Source organism: Amphibalanus amphitrite, unplaced genomic scaffold (genome assembly GCF_019059575.1).
Source record: "Amphibalanus amphitrite isolate SeventyFive unplaced genomic scaffold, NRLGWU_Aamphi_draft 000426F_arrow, whole genome shotgun sequence".
NCBI classification, from domain to species: domain Eukaryota; kingdom Metazoa; phylum Arthropoda; class Thecostraca; order Balanomorpha; family Balanidae; genus Amphibalanus; species Amphibalanus amphitrite.
In genome coordinates, this window is record NW_024881920.1 from 529,248 (window position 1) to 544,240 (window position 14,993).

Here is a 14,993-nt window from a genome sequence, read left to right on the forward strand (position 1 = left end):
CAAATGGCTATCTTCGATTATTGATTATCGTTCCGCATTTTCCAAAATCTTGAACTGAATCTTGGCAATTTCTCGTGACTACTTTACGACCATGATACATGCATCACAATAATAAATACACACATATACAGTTGGTGCACACGCTAAACATACATGTGGTCCTACAGGGCGCGATCGATAAAAGGTCAATAACATGAAGAGCTACACATTGTAAGTCTGTTGTCAGGTAACCTTGCTTACAATGTGTAGCTCTTCATGTTATTGACCTTTTATCGATCGCGCCCTGTAGGACCACATGTATGTTTAGCGTGTGATACATGCATTTCTTAAATTGAACTTTTTGAGCCAAACACGTACACATATGATAAAATGAATGTCACCATCGTGTTCTACGCCCAAAATTACCCATAAAGCATGTGTCACAGGCTGCGAATATCAGTTTTGATTTTCGGGGATATTTGCCTACCCGGTTGACCCTGACCTACCCTTGACCCTGACCTATGCTTGACTGACCCCTACATGGAGCTGACACTCTTGTAGGCCTTATATGATGGATTGTGCACCGTTTTGACAGAGTTTATGACGAGAGGCGCCCATTGCGAAGTCCTGAAGTCCATGCTACTGAAAGCCCGATTTCAGGTGTTTGACCTGACCTTGACCCGACCTGTGACCTCAAAATTCAACTTTAAAGTACTCATCTGAAGCGTCTCGTCGCGTTCTTTCGTTTGCCGCCTCGTGCGTTTCGCTGCGCCTATTGGTTCTCGAGTTATCGGCTGGGGGCGTTTAACGCCCCCCTTCCCCCCCAGCAAACGGTGGGTGGCGAAATACCCCAGCAACTGCCGGGTTAACTGTAGCTTTTGTGAGCATTTCAAGATTTCATGTTTTTTTTGCTCATTTTTCCTCGAACATGACCTCAGTTTGACCTCATAAGGTGACCTAAGACTTTGAACTTTGTGTGAAGGTGTCAAATTGATGCTCGGGAAGGTATTGAAAATTTGGCGGCGCTGCGCGCCGCCTTCTTGCTATTTAGGAAAAACCACAGGGGGCCAAATTGCCCCCCCCCCCCCCAACGGGGCAAGGGTTGAACATGTAGAAACAACTTTAAGACGGTTGGTTATTTAAAGGTGGTCCACGTGCTAAGGTATATAACAGGCAATGAAACACAACTCTCAGCCCCCAAAGTATATTTATTGGCGCTAATAGCAAACAGGTAAGAAAAAAGTTACAGACGTTACTTGCAGAGCTGACAACAATTTTCTTCCCCAGGCATACCTATCTCGTCGATTCATAACTCGCTTATACAGTTTTACCCACTTCATGTAGCATCCTCACTACACCGTTCGCAATATTATTAGTTATCAATATTCATTAGTTAACCCTCGCCGGCCGAGGGGGGAGGCGGCACCCACCCCCCCCCCCCCATAGGGGTTTTTCGCGATTGCTCCGAACACGCTGGTGATAGAGAGCTGCAACTTGGCATACTTGATCTTTGATTCAAGCCGGATCTTTTAACAGCAACCGCATTTTTTGGTCAGGTCAGGTCACTGACCTATGACGTCATAAGTGAACCTCTGCACGGTCTTCAGATGTCGCAACTTCGCAACGCCCTCACTGCCAGAGGAGATGTCACAGGGAAATGAAACTTGCAGGATCTAGTATCCATTATGATTCTCACAACTTGTATATCTCGGATTTTTCCTAAAGGTCATATGAGGTCAGGTCATTTTCGTAACCTCACCATTATAAGTCAATGGGGAAAAATGAAAACTGCTATTCTGGCGCCTGGAACGATCTCCAACTATCTCAAGCACACACAATCGTGATTTGATGCACTCCTTGCAAGGTTAGATGCGTCACTTTTGCAATGTTGACCTTGCGTGACGTCATTTATGACGTCATCAAGGTCATTTTAGTTTTTCGTCAATAACTCTTGATCAAATTGAGCTAGCGAGTCGGGAAAACCGCCAATGGACTCAGGATGACCTGCCGAATCGAATGATATGCGACATGACCTCTTTCGACCAGCTTAGTGACCTAGGGGTGCTGACCTGACCTTAACCTGAGGTCAACACCCTAAGTTGACCTGACCCGAACAAAAAGCATATCTTTCGACGTGCCTGAGCGAGGCAAACACGATGCTGCCAAAATCGCGGCTCTGCGGCCGTTTTTTGCGAAGTTATTCACCAAAAACTGAACCGTACCTTGGGGCAATTGACCTGACCTCAGAGGTCACCGGTTGACCTAGGGCCTTAAAATCGGGTACCAATCTCTGCGTCTCGTAACGGTGCACACGCTCGTTTTTTCCGCGACGCGTTAGCTCCACCAGTGGCGAAACGGCGAGGGGGGTCGTACCCGCCCCCCCCCCCCTCGGCCGGCGCGTATGTAGAAAACCAATAGGTTCGGCGAGGGTTAAGGCACCAATTAGTCAAGGCAGTTGTTTACTACAGTTATTGAAAATATCACAGAAAAGTTTTAGAAATGGCTTAGAATATCAAGCTCGTAATAAAAAAATCATTTTCAAATGCGCAAGTACTTGTTATTTTAAGCGTCACTGATGCCTGTTTGGTGACTCATAATCGAAACTAGTCGCTCAAAGTCTGCACAGGACACTGTCATCAGCCCACCATTTCTGCCACGCAGTAAGATGAATGAGCTTTGACGCACATCTAGCCACTGATCCCCATTTTTGCGAGATGCTGAACCAGGTCATCAAGGGAAACAACACGTTCGGAACAGCGGCGCACGTGCAGCTGCTTCACGCTCACCACGGGTCCCTCCTTCGAGGGATCGACGACGATGAGCGCTGCGGCGCCGCTCTCCGCTGCCCAGCGAACTGCGTGGTCGACGTCGCCCTCTTCGTCGTCCCCTCCATCACCGGCATAGTTGACAGCAGCGATACCGGCACTGCGCAGCCGCCGAGCGACGGAGGCCTGTCGGAGTCGCGCAGAGCGACGATCTGCGTCGTCCGCGACGGTGACTACCACCTGGAACGGAGCACGTTCTTGCCTTCCCTGATCGGCCTCCTCCTCCTCAGCTGCTTCTATCATCATCTCCAGGGAGACGCTGGCAGCTCCGGCGGACGGAGCTGGCAGAGCGGGAGGTGGGCGCTGGGACCAGCAGCGGGCCAGCAGCGGATCGTGACGACCCCCCTCCGCCAGCAGGGCCAGACCAGCGCCGCGACGCTGCCGTATCAGCAGCCGGAACAGCAGGCCTGCCATCTGGTGCTGTTCGCCCTCCAGCGACAGACCTGGTGGTGAAACGCAGGTGGTGACGCGGCAGCTGGGAGAGTAGGGAAATGAGGCAAGTCAAATATTTGACGAAGGGAAAAAGGAAGAGGATTCTCATGAGCTTTGGCATGTCAGAGACATAACTTATATGACAGAAATTGTGAGAACGGAAGCTTGAAGTGCAAAACAGAATTGTTTACTAAAAGAAGTACTTGGCGCAGTACCACGGATGACGAAATGTCCAAGATATCATTTGGAAAACGATTACTCAATTACCATCACAAAAACTTTGTCGCTGGCAACTATGTAACATGAAGTGACAGCAAGGCAGCCCTACCACGCGTTGAAGTACCAGACACTGCCCTGACTTACCCGGGTAGATCACCACCTGGCACTGGACTCCCATCTCCCGCGCGAGCTCCACGACATGGGAGACCTCGTCCAGCGCCTGGCGCGCCATCGGCGAGAGGCCGCGTCTGGTCAGCGCCCTGCGCACCGTCTCCAGCGTCCCGCGCAGCTCCAGCAGGCTGGCCAGCTGGTTCACACACTTCTTGGAGAGGCCCAGCGACTCCAAGTCGCGCTGCAACTGTAAAGGAGACAGAGGTAAGTTCATGTATCTCTCCTCATCTCTTCCATGCAACAAAGTTAAATGCTTGTAGCCTTCTACGGTAATGCTCAAAAGTTATCGACAATGTGAATAATTCAATTGGTTAAAAAATGCATAGGATGTCAAAAGAAGTAGGTAGTATTTTCACAGATTAAAAAAACACACACACAAATATAAATGTTTGATCCCGAGTGGATGGGACCGGGAGAGTGGGACATTACCATAGGTACACGAGAACAGAATACTGCCTTCAGATCGAGGCTCATCACTGCTTATTTTCGGGGGTACCGCCTTAGTGTTCAGAACGAAACTAGGCTGCTGAGGTGGCCGCATCCCGGTCTGACCGTCTCACCTGACTTTGATAATTATCAAAGTCAGGCGAGACGGTCCTATTAGAATAGACCATTATACAATGGTCTACGAGTATAATGTAATTGGTCTCACCTGACGCCGATAAGATGTCTCAGCAGATGTTGAAAGATGTCTCACCTGACGTTGATCGGGCCCTCACCTGGCTTTGATAATAGGTCTCACCTGACAATGATAAGATGTCTCACCTAACGTTGTTAGGGGATTCACCTGACGTGTGGTGGTCTCACCCCTGACGTTACACTGACAGTTTCACCGATGATGTTACGAGGTTTCACTTGACATTTGTCAGCGATCTCACCTTACATGGACCTGCGATCTCATCTGATGTAGATCAGTGACCTCACCTTGGCAAACAGTCTCCATTGACGTTGTCCGGGTCTCACCTGACGCTGATCGGGGTCTCACCTGACGTTGTTAGGGTCCCACCTGGCGTTGTCCGGGGTCTTACCTGACGCTGTTCGGGGTCTCACCTGACGCTGTTCGGGGTCTCACCTGACGTTGCTAGGGTCTCACCTGGCGTTGGTCGGCGCTGCTGCCATGTCGCTGAACCAGTCGAAGAGTCGCCTCTCGGCAGTTTTCAGGCACCCTGGCAACGTCCAGCGTCGCCTCCGACAGCTTCGTGTGCCCGAGCACCAGCCAGTGGTCCTTGGCAGCCAGCTTTGGAAATGCTGCCAGAAGGTCGCAGAGCACGACTAATAAGTGAGCGTCGGCGAGCGGCGCGTCACTGGCCGGGGCGTGCCAGCCGACCAGCACCTCCTGACGCACTTGCGAGGCCGCTCCCGGCGGCTGGCACTCCTCGAACACTGGCCCGATCGAGAAGTAGCGCAGGGAGGTGACGCCTCGCCGAGCCAACAGCTGGGTCAACGACGCTCGGAGGGAGCTGGGCAGCTGGACCAGCGCTCCGGAGCGGGTCATCAGGCGGACGGCACTGCTGTGAGCCTGGTCGGCGTCTGATGCGGCGAGCAGCGGCGCAGTCAGCGGCACGGCGCCGTGCTGACGGAGCTGCCTCTCCAGCCGCTGGCGTACAGTCCACTCCAGAGCGGCCCTCTTCGATGACACGCTGCAGTCTTCTGACAACACATCATCGCTGAAGCGCGCTCCTTTCGAGGGACGGCGTGCGAAACATGCCTCAACCATGCTGCGCCAGCTGCTCTCCTCAAGGGGAGGTTTCGGCACCAGCTCCGAGCTGAGGATCTCCTCGCACGAGGGTCGTTTCGCCGGATCGTGTTGCAGCAGCCAGTGCAGCAGCTTCAGTTGCTGGTCTGTGAGGCGTTCTTGTATGTCACTGTCTATCTCCACATCAGCCTGTCGTAGTTGATATAAATGGTGTGCTCGTTCAGAACGTGTGTCGAAGCTGCCGCAACACATTTCGAACCAGATCACGCCGAGGCTGTATACGTCAACTTTCTCCGTGTAGACTCGTCGCTTCTGTTCTCCAGGCTCTGACTCAAACTCCGGTGCCCAGTAAAACACTGTTCCGATAGGGTTTCCAGGACACGTCATTCCTCCCTCTGACAGAGCACTGTGCGCTTCCTGGGCCGTGTTCGCCTTGTTGAAGTTTGAATTCGACACTTCATTTCTTTGTTTCACAGCTTTGAAGGTGGCTAAACCAAAATCAGCGATTTTTACATGATCGTTGCGATCGAGGAAGATGTTGCTCGGGTTGAGATCCCGGTGTATCAGACGATGCTGATGAACGTGCCGCAGACCTTCGACGATCTCGCGAAAGAGTCTCCAGAGTCGCTGCGGCTCCAGGTGGACTTGGTGCAGTGCTGATCGCAGTGTTCGGTTTTCGCAGTACTCCATCTGGATACAGAGAAAGATACGACAACTGCAGTCGGCCGCTCCGTCGGCGCTACTTTTGGTGGGACTGGAGCCGTCCTTGAATTCGATAAAATCACTAGATGATTCCTTCTCATTCCCCTTGTTTTTAGCGCATAAGTCTTGCTCGTGCCTTTCTCCATCCTCTATGTCCTTTCTTTTCTTTTCAAAATCGTATTCGTTGTCTCCTCTTCCGTCATCTTCCTCGCCTTCATCATCATCATCATCATCATCATCATCATCATCATCATCATCATCATCATCATCACCATTCTCTTCTTTCCTCTCTATCCAAGAAGTGTAATACCGAACAACATTTATATGCTCAAGTTTGGCCAGACACTTTGCCTCTGTTATGATGCGCTCATAAGCACTTGACTGTGTTTGCTTTAACTCGATCCTTTTAACAGCATAGATCTTTTCGTCCAGTTTATTTTGCACTTTCAGGGCGGTACCATACGCTCCCGATCCAAGCTTATCAATGATTTTGAAATTGTGTAGAAGGTGCTGACTGGGTATCAAAGTGCCTTCTGAAACAACGGAGGCCGATGTGACCTCACTGACACTCTCACTCAGACAAGAAGATTCGGTAATCACCGATGGAGCGACGCGTTCCGATCTGGAAGGCTGCTCAGTGTCTGTGGTAGACATGGTGTTCGAGGTCAGCCCACTGGCGTCCTCTTCTTGCAAGATCTCGCTGAGGTCCGCACTCTCAGCAGAGACTGCCTGGGATAGTGCGGCGGCGTTCAGCAGCTTCTCGGCCAGCTTTGCCAGGTCCAGGACCATCTCGGAGCCCAGTTTTCTGCGCGCCTCACGGCGCAGCTCGGCACCCAGCCTCTCCAAATCGATGACGGACAACTGCTGCGGCTCCAGCAGCTCTATCGCCGGAGGGACGTCCGGGTAGCGGGCCGGCATCTTCAGCCGCAGCTTCAGCGCCCTGCCGCCATCAGCGGCGCGCAGGCGCAGGACAAGGTCCGGAGGGCGCCCTGTCTTGGGCGAGTCCCCGCGCAGGTCCTCACATTCTCCTGGAGCCGAGTAAATGAGCCGGATGGCGGCCAACTCATCCTCTTGTCGTTGCCGGTATTCGTCGTCATCAGACATGGTTTCTGGGGACATAGACACGCTAAAAGTCAAAAGATGAAAAATTGTCAATAGGTATTCTTGATTTGCTGAAACAGGCATTCTACAATGCTTTAATTTTTATGACTGCTTTTTGTTCATCGATTTTCCCATCATTAGACCTTTCACAACGATTCATCGAGTGAAAACCAATTTGAGCTTCAAAGGGGGCATTCCACGTCAAATCGAACGAAAATCGGCTGTTTTGCACCTTACCATCAGCGATTTCATTATAAATTTGTGAGCGAGTTCCTGTGTCGCCCCGGACATTACATTGATGTTTTTTGCACATTCTGACCACAGGTCTTCTAAATATAGGGCATCAAATTTTTACAAAATGTTGCATCTTTATATTTTTGAACGACCATAACTTTGGTTTTACTTATTTGATTTGAATGGAATAAACCTTACTGTTTAGGTAATTTCTTAAGCATTTGTTTAGAATTGCATCGACTTAAATATATGACCTTGAAATTTGCTTAACTCTGTTCTTAAGCACAAACATTGAAATAGCAAAAAACACGCCACCTTCGATTTGGCTCATTTTCATATATTTTATTGCCTACCATATTCTTAACAACCTGTGAAAAAATTAGAGTGGGCCATTCATAAGTTTTGAAGAAAATGGCACATATGCAAACGTATGTTAGCACGCGCAGTGGAGGGGGAAGAGTGAATTTCGCCCCACCCCTCCTGTTTTTCGCCAATATCTCATAATATTGATGCGAAATTACTTATGGCTACCTGTCCAGAATTGAATTGCACATCTCATCGTGCAAGCAATAAGAAAATCGGTTCACAACTGTTCTAGTAATAGCGGTGTAAAGTGAACATGCTGTCGCCGCGGCGACGCGGCGACTCGGCAGCCGGCGCCGACTGCTACGCGCCGCCTGAATTGTAGACTGTGCCGGGACGGAACGGAACGGTTCCGTCTTTACATCGCGCTCCTTACCGCTGATTACGTTCGATTCGCGTCAAATTTTGTGAGAAGACTAAGAAATGTACAGGCAATCTTATGGTGAAAGAATTCTGAAAATAGGTTGGTAAACAATTGAAATATGAACGTGTAAACACAAAATTGTGACTGCTGCGTTTCCCGCGTCGGCCGATCCCGCCTCAGCCGGCGACATGTTACTCTTAGCAGGACTCTAACTGCCATATTTATTATCGGATTAACTAGAAATTCCCCATACATACTCAAATATGTATGTTCTTTCGTATAGTGAAGATTAAAAGACGTGAAAATATCGTTGCGTGATAATGTTTTCGTTGAATTTATTTCATGATGCATTTCCACACGGCTCAAAATTCACCGCAAAATACCGTTTGCCTGAGACACTTTTACAATGGAACGTGAATGCTTGACTACGATGACTATGCATTTCCATTCTCGCAGAGTTTGGGATATCACTAATCAGCAATCATTCATTTCAGAAAGTGTACACAAGCATGCATGTCTTGACTCTGTCTTTCAAGGTCACGCGCGGTTGCGTGATGTTGATGCATGAAAACGGCGTTTGCCGCGAAAGTTATGAATGGCCCACTCCAATTTTTTCACAGATGGTTAGGAACATTGTGACGGACATAATATGTAAAAATTACTCAAATCGAAGGTGGCGTGTTTTTTGCTATTTAAATTTTTCTGTTTTAATTCAAGGTCAAATGCATTTCAAGGTCACTTCAATTTAATTTTATAATTAAAAATCAAAGCCTTGTCAATTGCCTACAAGACCCTGTTAATATCATTTTGATACCAGAAAAGGAACCAGAGTTATAAGCATTTAAAAAATGATGTGTGGCATTTTTGGCTATATTCGATGACCTATATCTCGGCGATACGTTATCAAATTTCGAAAATATTACACGTAACTCAGTTTTGAACCATGCCCAGTCTGCCTACAAATTTTCAGAAAAATCGAAGGGGATGACGGATTTCGGTGTTTGATTTGACGTGGAATGCCCCAAAGGTCAACTGAACATTGGGAATGAGACGAGATCATGATGGAATCGATAAGCTTATGCTGCAAACTAAACTCTTGTTCGTTTTTCATTTGCAAAATATGAAACATCCAAGGTGTTTTTATGTTTTTATGGTTGTGGCATACCCCTATAAATTGTAACAAATTAACAGTCTTTCATGAGTCCCCATAGGGTCAAAGTTCAAGTGTAGCTTGATAGGGCAATTTTATTGTTCAATATACTCAACGCTTCGATAAACCATTTCATGCTTGCGAGGGAAAGACCCCCCCCCCACACACACACATACAAACACACTTATGCATAAGTTGCTGGAAAAACTTCACATGCGGGTGAAGATTGATCCACGAGACACTCTACAGTCTACATCACGCTCGCTCGTAACAAGCAGCATCGGCATGGTTACGGAGTTGGAGTCGGAGTCGGAGTCGGAGTCGGTCGCAGTGGACAATCCGCCTGGTGTCGGAGGCAACATTCCATGGCTCAAAGGTATATTTCTGCAACTGTTTGCATGAAAATATTGCGCTCGTTGACATTTCCAAGACATATTTTGTCGAAGCTCAGGCCCTAGGTATTTCTGCTTTGGACGAGCGTTTTCAGTGAGTAAAGCATAAGGATAAGGTAGTGGCTGCTTCAGATTAATGCTGCATGTTGTTTATGAAGTATACCTATAGTTGTAACGTAAGCCGTAGGCCCGTAAGACCTTGGGAGCGCAAGGACTGTTTCAGGCGAGATAACCGAGATAACAAGATGTTTGACGTGAATTTCACTGTCATCGCATGGAATAAAATAAATGTCTGGAGTCGAAGCTGGAGTCGGGGTCGATGTAAAAGCCGGAGTCGGAGTCGGAACCACACTGACCATGCAGCCCTGCTGAGCACAGCACATATCGACCATCCCGTCACGTGACTCGTGCCAGCCATCCAGATATGGCGTCACGTGACACGTGCCAGCTGTCCCGTTGTGGCGTCACACCCGGGATTTCCCGCACGTCGCAGTCCGTCGGCCCGCGGCGGGGACGTAGGTACACAGCAACACATCAACTTGCCTGGTTCGTGATTCCACCTTCACAGCAAGCCCAGGCCCAAGTAGTGGCCCAAGACACTCCGGTGAAGCCACGAGTAGTTCTAGCCGAATGTGATCCCGGTTGACGTTTGTTGATAATGACAAGTTCAGTGTGCCACAACAGATGATGCAATGGGGACGGGTGAGCTGCGGCGCAGTGGTCCTGACACTGTAATTGAATGATGCTTACAGGCTGCAACTGCCGCAACTGCGCCACTAGTGCATCTCATGAGGGCTGCCAGATGAAGGATGTCCTTATTGCGTTCTGTGGATTGTTTGACATAAAATGCAACTTTTTTTCGAAAGGCGATGGATACAATTGTGGTACCTATTCAAGTGGTGTTCTTGCGCTTCATGATCATAAGACTTTTGCTTTGTCTCGTAAAAATGCAAAAACTTATCAAAATGTCAACAATTAGTACTTAACCAGCATGAGCATCAGGTGTTAATTACTGCGAATTGGCCTGCTGGGCTGTTGGGTTGGTGCGCCCCTCTCAGCTGATATTCGCGCGCCAGTGATTAGTTGAGACGCTGGTGACGTAACACTGCACCATGACAGCCCTCTGTGCTGACACGAGCGTAGCTGTGTTTCACGGAGTAGGAGGTTGCAATTGCAGAGGTCGCCAGCTGTTAGCAGAGACACTTAAATCACACTTTCCCCCATAGCGGGGTCAAAAGGAGGATATGCTCTATTTACACGACACAGCAAGTGAAGAATCCGTAGCCTAAAGCAAGGAGATTTATGTGACTTTTAAGCGAATTCTCTCCATTTTCTTGTAAGGTTTTGCATAGGTGAAGATCTATAACTCTAAAATGTGAAAAAATTACCCTCGCTCCGCTGGGGGGCCAATTTGCCCCACCCCCTGTGGTGTTTCCTGAATAGCAAGAAATCGGCGGCGCGCAGCGCTGCCAAACTTTTAATACCTTCCCGGGCGTCAATGTGACACCTTCACACAAAATTTCAAGTCTTAGGTCACCTAGGTCAGGAGTTATGGAGGTCAAACTGAGGTCATGTTCGAGCAAAAATGAGCAAAAAACATGAAATCTTGAAACGCTCACAAAAGCTACAGTTACCAAGCAATTTCAAAGTTCTTTATATGGTCATGTAGACAAAAGACAGCGCTATAAAACTTCTATCTCGGATTTTCAAAACTTTGGGATTTTGACCCCCAAAATTGTTAAAAAATTGATTTTTTAGAAAACGCAAAAAATCCCAAAATTTTTCAGATTTTTCGAAAAAACGGAAATATGTGATAGTTCCTGCGCTCTTCTATATACATACCAAGTTTTAGCTAGATACATCCTTTTTGGCCAAGTTATGGCGAAAAAACTGTTCAAATTGATGACGTCATATTTTTGAACTCAATTTTTTTAGCAATTCTAGACCACGTAGCGCAAAACAAAAACCACCATTGAACTCCCCGTGACAAGCTGCATCAAGTCAATACCCAGTTTATGCAAAAATATCAACTTTGAAATTTGACCTAATTTGACCTGACCTTGACCTGACCTTGAACTGACCTTCACCGGGATATAATGTTAACTGACCCCGAAGGCTGCCTTACCCGCATAGTGGTATTTGGCATATAAAATGGACCATAAAACATGCATCACATATTTTCATATTGTGACCCTCAGTGACCTGACCTCTGTGACCTGACCTGGTATCAGTGACATCAGATAGCAAAATATGTGTTTGACGTACATTTTCCCATCGATGATTTTCAATGAAATTCATTTTAGTCGATTTTACAACGCATTTCTTAAAATGCCTGTAAACGGTGAAAATTCGGCACTTAACCTGACCTGTGACGTCATCGGTTTAACCTAGGTCAATGAAATTGGGTCACAAGTTCACAAGTCCCTGTTGGGGCTATCCAACACCGTTTGCCGCTTGTCGCTATGATGCGTGGTTCTCGAGATCTTAGGAGGGGGCAAATTGCCCCCCCCCCCCAGCAGAATGCGTTGCTCGGCAGACCCCAGCGGGGCGCGGGTTAAGAAAACTGACATGTCGTTTAAAATCCTATAGCTTATAGCTTAGTATATCTACTTGAAGAGATTATGTTTGCAAGTACCTTATTACTTTCTGCAATCCGAGTAATCAGTTATTTCTTGTTTAGATTTCTTTTTTAAGTCGACGTGCTGCTACTACGTCACAATCGCTGAGGCTAAGAAAACTAAACTCTTCTTTCAAAACAAAGAAAACTTTAAAACCATACACTTGTGGCACTCAGTTTGTACTTACCTTGTGGTCATTGAACGGGTCAGGTCAAGGTCAGGTCACCAAAGTTCTATCGTCCAGACCGCGCCGCACTGGCGCCCTCTCCGCCACCACTGTCCGCTGCCGCCGAAGGCTGGTATCGGTACTGATAGGGGCGAACGGGGCCTTTCACAGAAGCTGCAATCAAGGGCGGCGCCACCGTGGGGGCAGTAGGGGCAGACTGCCCCCACTGGCAAAAGGCCATGGGGGCAAGACTATGTTTTTGCCCCCACAAAATTTGGCTGATGTTGAAATGGGAACAGAAGACCGGTGCAACATTCATGATAGGCGGTTATAATAGTACACTCGGGGCAGATTGATGTTCCACCACTCCCTACCCATCGGGCTCCCATGGATCAGCAGTGGCTGCTGCCATGGTGTTGCCTGCCCTCAGCACTGCTCAGCACTGCCTGCCTGCCAGTGCCAGTGCTGCCAGTGCTGCCACTGGCAGCAGCCAGTGCTGAGCCATCGGAGCCCAATGGGTAGGGAGTGGTGGAACATCAATCTGCCCCCGAGTGTACCTACGCCTGTTTTTACGGTCCCCGCGTTACGCGTATCAAGTGCATTAGCAGAACGTTCGTTCTCGGACCGTCTGTCGCATATCTCCTCCCACTCATTCTCCTACTCATTTTCATTCACCAGAAGGCTGCCCTCTCGCTTGACCTCGAGGAGGTTGAGAGGCAGTTTGTCAAAATCGGCCAGAGAAGAGATCACCTTCTTTTGGGAGCCCTTAGACTGAGACTTGAGTTCAGGGAGGTATGACAAAATGTGATAGGTATGTATATCCGGGTTATCTGGTATGTGGATCGCCCTAATAAAGCTTGTTCTGGTATATCAATCGTGTGTGTGAGAATCGCACACGTACCCACTAGTGGTGTCAATCGGAATTTGAATCTTCGGAATTCCGATTTTGTCTAGTGTCCAATTCGGAATTCGGTTGGACAATGGCAGTAGGCTTTGGACAACTTTGGACAATCGCTTGCTACACCTCAACATTTTTAAAAAGTAGTCGTGTTTAACATTAATTGGCTATTAGAAAGCTCAGCTTTCGATATGATTAACACTTTTGAGCTTGTAACGTTACATGAAAAGCAAATTAAATAACAGTGTTGAGTGTAAACTATTGCGTTGGTGTCGGACATCTTTGGACAAATGGCTGGCTTGGACATTTTTGGACGGACAACCAACGTAAGCATTGGACATTGGACGAACTTTGGACATACGTTTTCTGAAATTGACACCACTAGTACCCACTACGGGAAAAAAGAGAACTAGGTACTGATCATTGTTTTGAGGAATACGCCATTCTCAATCCATCTCAACAAATAACATAACGTTTTCATAGGTTTGTGTCTCGCAATCTAGTTTTATAGTTTTATTTGCTCGCGACCGTAACCTGCCCGGGTCCGGGGGGCAATCCCAACCACCGCAGCCCGGGGGTTTGTTTGTTGTTTGTTTGCTCGATTTGTTTGCTCGTGGGTTGTAGCCCCCCACACACCTGTCTAACTCCGTAAATAAGGCAGCTACGGAAACAAAAATGGTACCAAACGAAAGGTATTTACGAGAAGATTCTAAAGCTAAACTTTTTGATCTCAGGTCAATTTTCAAGGTCAAACATCAAGGTCAAAGGCAAAAACCGGCACTTTTGTAGTGGTCTCAAAGTAGGTACGTGTTCCAGAGGACGGCATAGTGCATGAAACCGGCTAAAATGGTTGTTAAACGAAAGAAGAGAGTCTGGGGATTCCGATGATCTGCATAACATTCAAATGCAAGGTCACAGTCATGATCAAAATTGACCACAAACTTTGCACTTTTTCTTATATCTTGTTTACTAAATTCCGAAATGTTTTGAAATGTTTTGAAGCTTAGCGGGCCCCTATTTGTGCCTTAGCTTACGATAAAAGGCTGCTACAAGGTTTAAAGTCACAAGAGAGTATCCTTGCTAGAGGTTATTTCACTTATTCAAGTCAGGCATAATAATTAAGACATGTTATGCCATCCTGAGGCTCTAAATGAATGCTTAGAGCATAATGGATGCCAGAATCGTGATCAGCGGCAACGAAATCATCACAAACGCCCTTTCATGTGTCAAAGTCAACCAAAGGTCATTCGAGGTCACATGATGTCAACATAAAACTTGACCTTTTTCAAACAATATATATATATATATATGTATATAATATATAATATATGTCATTCGACACGTCTCGACGAGACAAATGCGATGTTACCGCTGTCGTAGCTCTAGGACCATTTTTGTTGAAGTTATTTGCAAAAAAAAAACTAAAGCCCCAGCTCGGGGTCATTGACCTGACCTCCAACCTCAGGTCACCAAAGTTACTTAAGCATTTTTCTAGGTCAAATGCCACCAACCGTGCTCGTAATTCGTCTTCATCTCTAAACCTCTATTTTTGGCAGCTGGTTGAAGTTCACGTCTGTGACGCCGAAGTTTGCCGTGCAGGAGTCTAGGAAAATCAGCCCCGAGACGTTATCAAGAAGGCTAGGTCCAATTCGCTTGCTTCAAAAGATGTCAAATTAATGGGGG

The 14,993-nt window shown here is 47.5% G+C and overlaps 1 protein-coding gene across 2 annotated transcripts; it reads right to left on the minus strand.

Annotated features, from left to right (window-relative positions):
* Nucleotides 1-1,167: 1,167 nt before the first annotated feature.
* LOC122391221 (eIF-2-alpha kinase GCN2-like) lies at nt 1,168-12,528 on the minus strand. Of its 2 annotated transcripts, none has more exons than XM_043384917.1 (4): nt 12,434-12,528; nt 4,720-7,133; nt 3,600-3,813; nt 1,168-3,247 (listed from the first exon to the last, which is right to left on the minus strand). In XM_043384917.1, the coding sequence occupies exons 2-4, from the start codon at nt 7,126-7,128 to the stop codon at nt 2,667-2,669; spliced, it is 3,204 nt and encodes a 1,067-aa protein (XP_043240852.1). In that variant the 5' UTR covers nt 7,129-7,133; nt 12,434-12,528; the 3' UTR covers nt 1,168-2,666. The 2 variants fall into 2 exon arrangements, with proteins under 2 accessions (XP_043240852.1, XP_043240853.1); XM_043384918.1 differs by lacking the exon at nt 12,434-12,528 and adding an exon at nt 10,172-10,353.
* Between the last annotated feature and the right edge of the window lie 2,465 nt (nt 12,529-14,993).